We start from the raw sequence: 13,336 nt of genomic DNA, 5'->3' as shown, positions 1-13,336 counted from the left end.
CATAAGCTCCAAACTTTATATTAAAATGTAAATCTCAATCCCATAATATGTACATATGTGCCAGTAAGAGTTGCAAATACACATTTTTTACAAATATACATTTTAGGTCATCATATTAGAACAATATAACCATAATTAATATAAATCTAAATAATAGGGAGACTCATTTAGTTCAAGTACCTCCCTTTCCCCTCACCACTGGCAGTTGGCACTGAAAAGAATGAGACAAATATCAACAATACAAAGCCATCTCCAAGCTTTCAGGTTTTTTATTTGTACACTGAGGCCCCTATTCAATGGCTTCAATATCTAAAGTCTAGTACAATCACAGTCGAAGTAACTGATCAGAATAATATCCTCCTACATACACATGAAGTCTTAAACCGTTTAATTCCACATCTAAATTCAACTCTACAAACCACGGCATGGAGAAAAAAAGGGGGGACTCATACATTTTAGAAAGCCTTCTGTCAACGGATTTTGGGCTAATTGTTGTTAACTGCAGAAGGTTTTGAACTTACACTTCAACTGCATAACCATTTTATCTCAGCTAGTTTTTTACGGTATGGCAAGGACTATAAACCACTCAGACAAAACATTATATGCTAAAACTATCAAATACGTTTCCCCGAAAAGTAAAAAAGATACACAGCAATCAAGGTGGCCAGTATTCAAATTTGAGCCTTTTACAAATTTAATGTAACTGAAGAGAATGCTAAGTGCTACACATTTAGTAAATTCACTTGTTCAATAAATATTCACTGAACACCTATTATGTGCCAAATATTGTTCCAGGCTCTCAAGTTAATTGCCAAAGCGTGATGGCAGAAAGATGGCACAGCCAGCCTGACTGCATTTTTAAGTCAAATTGATCAGAGAGGTACCATGGTCCATAGACCAGACAAATCGGCCCTGCTAATCATAGTGCAGACTGCAAAGCCATGCTGACCGTTGGCCCTGGCTGTGTGTTACACTGAGGATGCTTCAGAAATCAGCTTTATTGCTATCTATGCAAGAGGTAGTCTGAGAGAAGCAACTGAGAAACACAGAGCTTGCCAGCCACTAACACTTGCGAGCATACATGGGGCTTCAAGCATTTGGGGTGAGAAGCTATAAAAGAGGAGACATAAGTGTCCGTGTATGAATTTTAGATGCTGCTCCATATAGCTTCTTTTCTGTCTTGCCTCTCTATTATATACATCTATGTCTTGCTTAAGAAAATGCAATTCATAGAAAACAAGAGAGCGATTACATTGGATATTGATCCACCTCATTGTTTCTTTAAATCATATGTAATTATTTGTAAGTTAGACCTATAAATATAAAATGAAAAATTATTTATTATATATAAACTATGACCATCACCAAATATATGACATATACATGTATACGTATACATATGAAACATACAATATAATTCTCCATTTCTTATGACTCTCTCATTTTTCAAAACCACAGATTGCTTTTCTTCCAATTAGTGAAGGTGATTTGGGACTTATTTATTGATTAGTTTAAGACACGTTAGCATTTAGCCTGGTTGTACATCAATGTGATAATTTTTTTAAAGTGTTCTTGAAACTCTGGGCTTGAACCATTAATGAGGAGACATAATTGGACTTTACTGGTGAAGCCTTGTAAATGTCTCAGCTGAAGCTAGAGAAATGAATCTTAACTCAAACCTTTAAATTCTATGAAAGGTTTGGGCGTGTCCTTTTTAATTTTTTCTTGCCTTTGAGCTCATTTCTAACTGCTTTCTTACATGACATAAAAGACACAAAGGGTCATTTGCTCAAACAGACAAAGACTTGAGAGTAATAAAATTAACTACTTCATGTGTTACGGGAATGACTGGCACCAAAAATAGCACTGCATATGGTTCAGTTTAGACTGACAGGGCAGCAGAATCCTCAGCTTTTCATATAAAGGCTTCAAATGAGAATATTTCCAAGGTTCCAGGGGATTCAAGATTTATCTTCTGTCACCTCTAGACCTTTTCAGAATTATAATGAGAAAGAAAAGAGTTCTGAAAATAAATAGAACTTATTTGTATATGGAGCTAGTTCTGCCTCACAGATGACCAAAAAAACAGAATAACAGTTTTCTGACAGGACGGTTTCCTGACAGGACATGCTGGCATACCTCAGCGTCATGCCTCTGCAGATATTTAAAGCTGCTTTTGACTGTTCACATGAATAAAAAGCTACATCTTGAAATGCCAATTATGAATCTTGCTCAAATCTTTGTAATCAAAGAGAATCAGCATGTAACGCCGACATAGTCTCAATCAACTCTCTGAACTGAAACCCTCCAAGATGCCTCAGTTTCCCTGTTATCTATTGAACGAATCTTCAATAGTCTCTGGGTCTCAGCCACCTCACCTCTCTTGTTTGTCATTCAAATTATCTGACTTACCCTTGCCTGGCCTTTGTGTTAACCATATGATAAATGGGCCGCCAAGAGTTAAAAGGAAAAGAACAAAGCTTTTTTTGGTCCCCCATTGCCACAATCCCAGGGCTATCTATCCCCTTTGATCCTGCCCCTGGAGCTGAAGCAATTCACAGAGAGGAACCAAATTATGTACCTGAAAGAGGACAGTGGCTTTGTTTCCCAGGGCCTGGTCATCTATGTGACACCTCAACAGGGAGCCAGTCCTTTCGTTCTGAAATTATGCAGATCCTCAAAGGAAAGTACACAATTCCACTGAGTAAAGAGTTGTTTAAGAAGAGAACACCATTATCATTCTCCCTACTGTAGTGTAGGCCTTAACAGAGATGTAAGAAGAAACATTAGAGGGTTAAACTCAGTATTAGGCAAAGTGGGCTCAGGGACAGACAGCAGAAGAGAAATGGATTTGCAGAGGCAACAGATATTTTCAGACTGAGAGCAAAAGGCCACATCGGCTCAGAAGTAGCAAGCAAAAGAATTGAGAAACTGACCTGCCTATGCCTGGATAAAGAATGTTCAACAGCAAGAGAGATGATCAAAGGTAAAATTGCACCCATGTAATATATATGTAATTAATGGTAACCCTGTGCTGTTTCATAAAATTAGTTTAAGAATCTATAGAAAGAAGTTTTTCCATCAAATTTAGTTCTACTAGGTGAATACTACTCATTTGACAATGAATTGGTATTTAGGAAGTGGTGAATTGTACAGGACTAGGGTTACCTAATACTCGGAGCTATCTGATAAAGATAAAAAGGGGAGTTTTACAGAGATGATGGCGTTCAGGAGGATGTTTGCAGGTGCACGCTCTATACTCATCACTGTGAATACCCTTCCTCCATTTTTCCACCTTTCTGGCTCCCTTCCCTTCTCCAAAATCGTGTTCATAACTTACCTGAATGATATGTATCTCTGCACACATCAGCATAACTTAAAAATATCATTTGTGTGTCAGGGTGTGTTGTATAAATGTCAATATAAGGAACGATAGCCTCCCTTGTTAGAAACATAATCCAGACCATCTGTGGATTTAGCAGTGGGTGGAAACCTTCCTGGTTAATGATGACAGTAGTAAATCAAGGTGACATAATGCCAAGGGAAGGTGAAATTCAGGGGCTGAGTTTACTACTTGGCTGGCTCCCACCCCCAACGGCTTCTCCTTGTAGCTCCTTTTAGTGCTAAATCTTGGAAGATTTAAGTTGCATTAACTAAGTACAAATCAAATTCCCTTAGCAGAGAATCCTAACCCATGATCTATGGATGCAAGACTTCAAGGGCTTCCTGAGCCCCTTGAAATGCATGGCAGATATTGTATATATGTGCATTTCCTTCTGAACAGAAGATTCAGAGCTTTGATCAGATTCTTAAAGCATTTAGTGGTTTCTCCTCCTGTACCCCTTGCTGTGAAAAACCATTACTCTGAGCACTGGGAGACACTACAGGATATTCCGAAGAATGGTATGATCTGATTTGTGTTTCAGAAAGATCACTGGTAACATACAGAGGAGAGTCTGGATTTTGCTTGTCCTTAGAAGAAGCTTCAACTCATCAGCTATGCATCCTAGCTCCCTTAAATCTGTCACAGAGTGGCACCCCAAAAGTACAGACTTTTCAGCTTTAGTTTGACCCTCAATACTGTTTGGGAACCATTTTCCCAAATAAGAATGACTATTCATTGCACAGTGTGGACATCACCAACTAGAGCCAAACCTAACAGTGTTGGGAAAAGAATATAGGCTTTAGTCTGAAAAAATTCATGGATTTATATTTTACATCTATTTACTATAATTGAAGGGTCACGATGATTATCTCTACATCAAAGAGTTATGATAAGGACTAAATAAAAACTATATGTGAGCCCACTCAGCAGAATGTTTGACACAGAGTTGTCAATAATATTTATTGCCATTACGATCTTCACATCTCCATCTTCTCTCTCAACTCTCCTGACCTCCAGATGTATTTGTCAAGAACCTCTCTTGTCACTCATCTGAAACTCCCGACTCAATCCACACTCTCATCAGATAACCTTGTCTCTATCCAAGACAATTGAGATCATTACAAAATGAACTTCAACTTTTGCCACTCCACTTCAGAACTTATTTCCTATCTCAGAGGAGGCACCAAACCATTTCAAAACCTTTCCCTCCACCTGAGATCCTAAAACATTCTCCAATAGAGCCTTATTCCTGTCATCACATTCAATTGCTTCACTCCTCAAATCCTTATGATCGGGGATCTTTCTCTAAGATTACTGAAATTGTTTGCTCCAAGGATGTGAATCCCTGTCTTGGATGCACACTGCAATCTCCTGAGGAATTCTTTTAAATGCCTAGGTCTCACCTGTGGATATTGTGGTTTAATTCATCTAAGGACCAGTCTTAGCTCTGGGATTCATAAAACTCCCCAGGTGATTTTAATGCCAGCCAAGGTGGAGGATCTCTGGTCTAATGTCAGCAATGACCTTCTAAACTGCCTGTTTTACTGACTTTTATCAACTTTCATTCTTCTTGTTGATTCTGAAGAGTCTGACGATATTAGTCACATCTTTTGCTAGAAAGTCCCCTCCCTTGGCTTAAGTGATACCCTTTCCTTTTGGTCTTTCTCTGATATCTCTAGACCACCTCTTTTCTTCTGCCCATTATTTTAAGTGCAATTGTACCTCAGGGTATCATATTTGGCTCTCTTTATTTTGAACTGTACGTATTCTCCCTAGATTATCTCTTCCACTCCCACTGCTTCTGGAACCATCTATTTATAGATGACTCCAAACACACCACACACAGACACACACACACACACAGAGTAACATCATTTCCTCGAACTTGAGATCTGAATTTTGAGCTGTCTATCTCTATGTGGTAGTTATGGCAGTGGGCTCTAATGTCGGATTGTCTGGGTTCCAATCCCATTCCTGTTACTTACTACCTCTGTAATATTAGGCAAGTTATTTAGCATCTCTGTGCTTCACTATACTCTTCTGCAAACAGGGATAAAATGATCCCAACCTTATAGCATTATTAGGTTGACTGCATAATATAATCCATCTAAAGTGCCTTACTTGGTGCCTGGTGGTTAATAGATGTTAGATTTTTCTCTTATAATCATTGTTATCATCTCCAAGCCAATTACGTGGTTCTAGCTTCTAGACTCCCATGGTACTTTACATATATCACTATTATAACATCAGTCACTTTGTGCCACTGTTGCTGGTTTATATTTGCCTTCCTACCATACTCTGCATTCTCTGAGGGCAAAACCTGTTTCTTATTCATCTATTTATCTTCAGAGTTTAACACAAAACTTGGCACAGATAAGCAGAGCACAGATAGAAAGCAGGTTTCATCTCAAGGAGGTTCATTTTAATTACTGTTGACAACCTACTGACAATGCTTGCATGGAATGCTGTTTTGATGGAAGTGTGAGGTTGCCGTTGGGCTCACCAAGAAAGAATGCCATGATTTGATCAGGGACGTCTGCCAAGGGGCAAGTTAGAGGGAGCAGTGGCCCAAGTGCCACTGACATTTCATCACACTTTAAGATAATATGTAAGTAAATATTTATCAAGTAAGTTTTATGAACAAATGAAACTGACTAAAAGACATGAACCAAGTGGAGTTACTGCCAAATAACATAGTTTTCTTTCAGCGTCTAGGTCCTTTCTGGGTAGTCACAGATTTTTATGCCAGAAACTTGTGAAAACTAGAGGTACGATATGCTCACAACACTGAATTCATTAGAGGTTATCAAATGCTGGTAAAATTTTCATTTTATAGGCCTTGCTACCTTCTATTATACCTACCATCTGTGATCTTTAACATGTAAATACATATTCTAAGATTAAAAGTTCTTTTAGGATTTTCATAGGAACTGTTACCCAAAATGTCTATATGTTAAACAAATAATAGTTTATACTACTGCTAAGAGCTTGAAATAAGAATCTAAAAATGTGCTTCTCAAATTTGGGCTTCTGTTTGCTCCTTGAATGCACCAGTGGCAATGGTATTTGAGCAGCTTCTGTGGAATGAAGGGGCAATATTCCACTTACGGAATATTGCCTGGGGCAAGGAGTGGAGAAATAATAGTCACTTGTGTCCATTTACTTGAAGATTAACTTCATCCATCTAGCAAAGTACCTGAAACACAGCTGACACTAAATGAAAGCTTGATGAGTAAATGAAAAAAAAAATGGACAGATGGACAGATGGACGGATGGATTTACGGATGCATGGATGCCAACGTTTGCTTCCATGTAATCTTGGTAAATACAAATCAACAGTTCTAAATTTCTTCCACCAGATGGCGATAATGTGAGATTTAAGCTTGGGTTGTAAGACAGAGGAAACCAACCAACCAAACAAAAACCACATCAGGAGAAAAAGAAGCCACAAAAGAGCAAGAAGGCAAAGAGAAAATGTTTGTGTCAGATGTAGTATCTCAAGAGTCTGTGATTTTGTGGGATCTGTAACAGGTCCTCACTATACCTCTTTCACATTCATAATTACTGATCCATAAAATGGCTACATTCAAAATGAATCTTATTATAAAATTATAGGGCACTTCTCATAACTAAAATTATTATCTTTGGCTCATACATTCATATATTGATATTTTCATTTGGCTTATACTAATTTTTTTAGTTAATTGATGTCTCCCATGGAAGTGAGTCTGCTTCGGAAAAACCGCTAGCCTCTGCGCCTCTGGGAAATCTACCTTGGCTATTAGACCTGCCGAAAAGCACATAAAATAAGTTTGCCTAGGGCTCATCTAACCCATCAGTAAAGAATTGTGAATAATATTAGATTAGTGTCCATCCCTTAATTCGAAAGCTTTTGGAGATAGGAAAATCAGTTTTAGAATCCAGTACTTTGTGTGTACCTGGGGCAGTGGGTGCTGCTTTCTTGACAAACAAAAATAGGAATTTAAAGATATTTTCAGATGGGATTAAGGATTTCCTCTTATTAATATTTCCTCCAAATAAATCTTGAATTAGATGGCACAACCACTTCCCTACAAAGTGAAACAAACAAACAGACTCGGGAATATCTCATTATAAATTAGATAGCACGGGGCACCTGGGTGCCTCAATGGGTTAAAGGCTCTGCCTCCGGCTCAGGTCATGATCCCAGGGTTCTGGGATCCAGCCCCGCATCAGGCTCTCTCTGGTCAGTCGGGAGCCTGCTGCCCCCTATCTCTCTCTCTCTGTCTGCCTCTATGCCTACTTGTGATCTCTGTCTGTCAAATAAACAAATAAATAAAATCTTTAATAAATTAGCACATCATCTGCCCTTTTCTTAAGATCAACAGAATAAAAAGTCTTGTTAAACCTCTTTGTAAACCCTTAGTGACTGAAACAAAAAGAGGCTGGCAAGGTTGTCAGGGAAGGAAGTGAAGGGAAATTAATGTTTGTGGAGTTCCTAACCATTTTCACACTTACAATCATAATTGATACTTATCATATCCTCATGAGGTAGGTATGGAAGGAATATAGTGTAGTGAGTGATGGGAACTTCAGAGCCATAGACTTGACTTCCAGCCCAACTCTTACCAGTTTTTAGCTGCAGAAATTGACCTGTTATTTCTCACTCAGCCTCAGTTACCTTATCTGTAAACTGGAGATAATAAGTCATATTTCATAAGGTGTTTAAGGAGCGAATGTAGAGTACCTAGCAGAGTCCTGAAACAGAGTAGGTACTTGTCAAGATTTATTTTTATTATTATTTTTATTCTTAACACTGTGATTATGGTGTTGTTAATGATGATAATGAAGTCAATTCTGCAGATGAAAAACAGGCTCAGAGAGCCGAAGTAACTTGCTTAAGGCAGCATAGCCCATAAGCCTGAAAGGCATCTAGCAGAGTGTCTGCCACTATGCTAGGTGCCCGATTATATTTGCTTTCTTCCTTCCTGACTTAACAATTTTCTGAGAATTTTATTCCTCAAAGATAATGACAATTCTAGGTTAATACAAAGTACTACCACCACATAAATATGTGAAAGTTATTAATATTTTCTTTTGCTCATGGGTAGTAATATATGGAATAAGACAACAAAGTAGATTTCAGACCTCAACAAAGAAGATGATAATTGGGTTCACGGTTTTGCCTAATGAGAAATAATTCATTTCCCCCCACCTAAAAAACCTTATTTTCCCCTTAGATATCTGTAAAGATCAGCGAGTCAGTGACTGATAATATCCCAAGTTTCTGGACTTTTACCTCCTGGATCTTTATACTTGAGTATATATAAGTCAGTGCACCAAAGGATAGTGCTAGCTAAAAATTTAAATAGGTTGAAAATGTATTTATGTAAGTTCACGGATGATAGATTCAGGTTTTTGTCCTTGGTCTTTTTCTAGTCTCACTCTGCACATTCTCCCTGGGTGATATCATCCACCCCAGGCATTTCCTACTGTAAGATACTAAAGAACTCAAATCTACTTATATCAACAGTCCAGATTGTTCCTGAATTCTAGACATGCATTTCCAAGTGCCTGATAGGAAAATCAACTGGGATGTCACCCAAGCATCTTACACATAAACACGTCCAGAAAGAAATTCATTCTTTTCCCTTCTAAACCTACCCTCCTTCCTATTTTCCTTCTCTTAGTAAATGGAGCGTCATCTTCCCAGTGTCCCAAACTTGAAATCGAGGTGTCCTTTCCTCTGTTATCTCTTTCAACCTCAACAACTAATCGCTTACCAACTCCTATCAATTCCTCCACACTGACATCTCTGTACTATGTTTCTTTACCTCTTCTGAGATAGCCAGAGTTTATACCGTCATTACCATTCTTAGCCTGGGCTAATTCAGTAGCTTCATAGACTGCCTCTCTGCATCCAATTTTTCCCACCTGCAATCAATCTGTTATACTGCTACTTATATATCCATAATTCTCTCCTACACTTCTCATCCTAAAAATCATACTCAACATGAAATTCTCCATCACTTAAAAGCTGTGGTTTTTAATACATCAAGGGAAAAAAAGAACTCCTAAATTGGGCATGCAATACCTTTTTTGATCTAGCTCCAGTATACCTTACTCTTAACCACACTGAGATTTTCACCATCCCAGGCCTTTTCACAGCTTTATTCTTCGGCACCTGCTGATCTACCCTCTTGGAATATCCTTTTCCAAGTAAGATCGTATTCAAATTTTAAGACCTAGATCAAATATTACATTTCTATGGACCCCAATTCCCTGTGTATTTCCATATCACTTTATTTATAAAAGTACTTACTACATTCAATTGCAGTGATTTGTTTGATATCTATTTTCTCCACCACATTATAGTGTATGGTTTCCTGCAAGCAGAAACTACTGGAGTCATCTCCAACCCTAGCACTGACTCAAGGTCTGACACATCCCAAGTACTAAGTAAAAGCTTATTGAATACTAATAGGTCACTGAAAAAAAGTTAGGATGGCATCATAGAAAACAAACTTTCGTCTTCTCAAAATTTATTTTGATCACAATGCAGAGACAAAATATGAGGCTGGCTAGAGGCTCTTTACACTGACCCAGTACAAAATTGCTTATATTTTTAGAACAAACTGCCACTAGACGTGAATTCTTATTTAAACTCACAACATATGAGGTCAAGCACTCTACACTTCATTCCCATAACCCATAACTCACAATTGCAAGTTCATATTCTGTAATAACAAACTTATAGAAAAATATTTTAATGGGAACTGTCCATTTGTTAAGGCATAAAAGAGCCAAAAAATAGAAGAATAAAAATATTTTATAACAAATTTACAGTCATTAGCAGAACAAATAGGAAAGATTAAAATGAATTACTTGAAAAGACAAATATGAAACTTTTATTAATTATGATAAGAGCTAAAAATGTGTAATATAGCTAATATCATAAACATTTAAGCTATATTTAATGTTAGTATGAATATATAAAATCTTTGACTCAATTTAAAATTCCTCTAATGTAAGATTCTAATACTAATTAGAGTACAATAGTTTTCATTTATAATAACTGCATTTTACATGGTCCAGGGCAATGGCTGAGAATTTGCCCTTCTAAAAAGTTCATGGGTGATGCTGTTGCTGCTGGTCTAGGCCTCACATTTTGACAACCGCTGATCTAGATAATCAAATGAATTTTTTTTCATCTCAGCATGGATTACTCTTTAAAAAAAAATAACCTGCGTCAATGTCAGTATTTAAAAAGCAGGTTTCAATGTATGGTAAGTACTTGTGTTTTGGTTGATAACAACTTATTCCTTGAATTAAAAATTATAGAGCACAGATTATATGCAAAGTATTATAGAAAAATAGAAATCAGTAAATAAATCATGATCTGCATCTTCACTGAGTGTACATTCTAGACAAGTATAACAAAAATAATAAAAATCAGAAATGGGCACAAAGAGGATGACAGTGCAACAAAGGCTCTGTGGCAAAGTTGCTGGGAAACTAGGCCTTGAAGATGGTTGAATATGGAGAAAGGGAGATGGTGGAGAAGGGCATTCCAACAGAAAGGTGATGGCATGGCAAAAAGACTGAAGGGATGAGGTAAGGTCCAAGGAGATCAGTTAGGAAAAAAAAAGAGTTTAGGTAAAAGAAAATGAGAGCAGTGATAATGCTAATGGAAAGAAGATGGATTTGAGACAAGTAGAAATTAAATCTGCTGGAAGAGGCAGTTGATTAGGTACAGAAAGTATACATAGATGGCTGGGGAGAATGGGAGCATCATTAACAAATGCTGTGATGGAAAGAAAAGGGATGCAATTAGAGATGTTAAGATGACTGCTGCCATTTTAGATATATTAATTTAGAGCTGCCAATGGAGGTGTCCATTCATTTGATAATGCCTAGCAGATAACTGAAAATGTAGGGCTAGAGTTTGGGGAAAATAATGGAGCTGAAGATAAATACTTGGAAGTCATCCAACTAGATGTGATCTTTGAGGCTCTCTGAGTAAAAGAGATGTCAAAGGGATGGGGCAGGGGCTCCTAGGTAACTCAGTCGTTAAGCATGTGCCTTAAGCTCAGGTTATTATCCTAGGGTCTTGGGATTGAGCCTGCATACTCTGCATCGGGCTCCCTGTTTAGTAAGAAGCCTGCATCTCCTTCTCACACTCCCCCTGCTTGTGTTCCCTATCTCTCTGTCAAGTAAATAAACAAAATCTCTAATTTAAAAAAAAAAAAAAGGGGGATGGAGCAGTGGTCCTCAAACTTGAGTTGCCATCAGAATCCCCTGGAGGGCTTGTTAAACCATAGATTGCTGGGTTTCCCCCTCAGGGTTTCTGACTCAGTAGGTTTGCAGTGGAGTCTGAGAATTTGCATCACTAGCAAGTCCTACGTGTGATGCTGCTGTTGCTGCTCCAGGGTCCCTAAGTTTAGAACCACTGATCTAAATCATCAAATCTTATTTTTTTTCATTTCAGCACTGATGTATTCTTTAAAAAATATATATTAACCTTTACTGGTCAGTGTCTTTTCTTTTGTGTAGTTAAGAGCATCTACCACTGCTTAACTATCAATCAAAAAGAATATGGCAATCATATTTCTATCTACGGGTTTTCTATTTATTAAAAACTGTCTTCTCAATTCCTAACTGAGAAACCAAAGTTGTCCAAAGGATCTGCTCTACATAGTGGCCATGGTAGGAAGGGTTCCAACAAATTCGTGTTTTCCCTTAGGACTGTGTTGCACAAAGTGTCCACATTTTGATGACAGACTTTCCAGGCCTTTGGTGGTCTCCACTAACCTTTCTAAAGCTCTTTTAGAAGCCAAATATTTATTGAGACTTTTGTCCCATATAGGCAATGGCTTGAAAAGCACTTAGCTGTTTATTTTTCATCTTACTATAAATTATTTATCCTTCAGTCTGTAAATGGCTATTTGTAGGATTAGGCAACTTTTTTATGCTCTGATAAGAGGATTGTTGCATCTAAATTCATGCATAATCCATAAAAAGCACATGTAACCTACAACCTTGGCTGGACTGGCATATGAACAGATTCACTAAGCATATGTAAGCAGTGAGCATTATTAACCAGTTAACATCAGCAAATTTGTTTTTGAAACATAAGTTTATACACACAAGCATTCCCTACTGAGGAATACTATTAGTTCTAAAAATCCAGTAAAAACATACCTTGAGTAGATTTCTCCACTTCTTTCCTCTTCCTGCTCTGGCTATTGTAATTCATCCTCAGCTCTTGGTTATACTCATGCAGAGTTTCTCTGGAGTTGTACGACTGTCTTGGTTTTCGTCCATCTTCACTTTCATCAGAAGAACTGGTATAAGCTAGATCCATTTCATGTTTGACTTTTGAGAGAGGCTGGTAGGGTTTGCAGTCTGTTTGCTCCATGTCTGATTAAGCAAGCTCAATTTCATGAAATGAAGGAAGAGGAACTCCTTTAATGTAAGCAGTCCTGGAAGAGAGGGAAAAACACAAGCCTTCTTAGATTTGTCCTTTTGAGAGGAAATGCATCTGGCAGATTCACAATTGGTTCTGATAATACTATCAAAGGAGTGAAGCAAAAGACAAACTAGATGACATGAAGCTAGCCTGAGGCAATAATAACACTCTGTGTTACATACACACATTGGCAAGCATTTAGGATTAAACTGGAGGTTGCAGCATCAGAAAATACTTGAGGTAGAAGAGAGACAACCTTCAAAATTATTTGTATTGGAATGCAAATAAAGGACAACATTTTCTAAGGTGTGTGCGTGTTCTTAATGATAATGTCAGTGGTTAGATTAAAAAAAATTCTAAGATTTGAAAGTGGCCAGGAGTACAAATACTAACCTAGCAGATCCCACATTTGAATTGAAAACTGGTAAGAGAAGGACATTCAGAAAAAAAAAAAACAAAAAAAAAAACCAAAAAACAAAACAAAGCAAAAAACCTGCCAGCCT

The 13,336-nt window shown here is 37.6% G+C and overlaps 1 protein-coding gene across 3 annotated transcripts in view; it reads right to left on the bottom strand.

Annotated features, from left to right (window-relative positions):
• TENM1 (teneurin transmembrane protein 1) overlaps positions 1–13,336 on the bottom strand; it is an 805,114-nt gene that overhangs the window by 548,818 nt on the left and 242,960 nt on the right. For all 3 annotated transcript variants that reach the window (XM_059385607.1, XM_059385606.1, XM_059385608.1), the window contains exon 3: positions 12,566–12,846. In XM_059385607.1, coding sequence (XP_059241590.1) covers positions 12,566–12,782 — 217 coding nt within the window. In that variant the 5' untranslated portion in view covers positions 12,783–12,846. The remainder of the gene's footprint in view (positions 1–12,565; positions 12,847–13,336) is intronic.

Source organism: Mustela nigripes, chromosome X, assembly GCF_022355385.1.
Source record: "Mustela nigripes isolate SB6536 chromosome X, MUSNIG.SB6536, whole genome shotgun sequence".
Taxonomy (NCBI): domain Eukaryota; kingdom Metazoa; phylum Chordata; class Mammalia; order Carnivora; family Mustelidae; genus Mustela; species Mustela nigripes.
The sequence above is the reverse complement of the archived record's forward strand: the minus strand, read 5'-3'. Positions and strand labels throughout refer to the sequence as shown.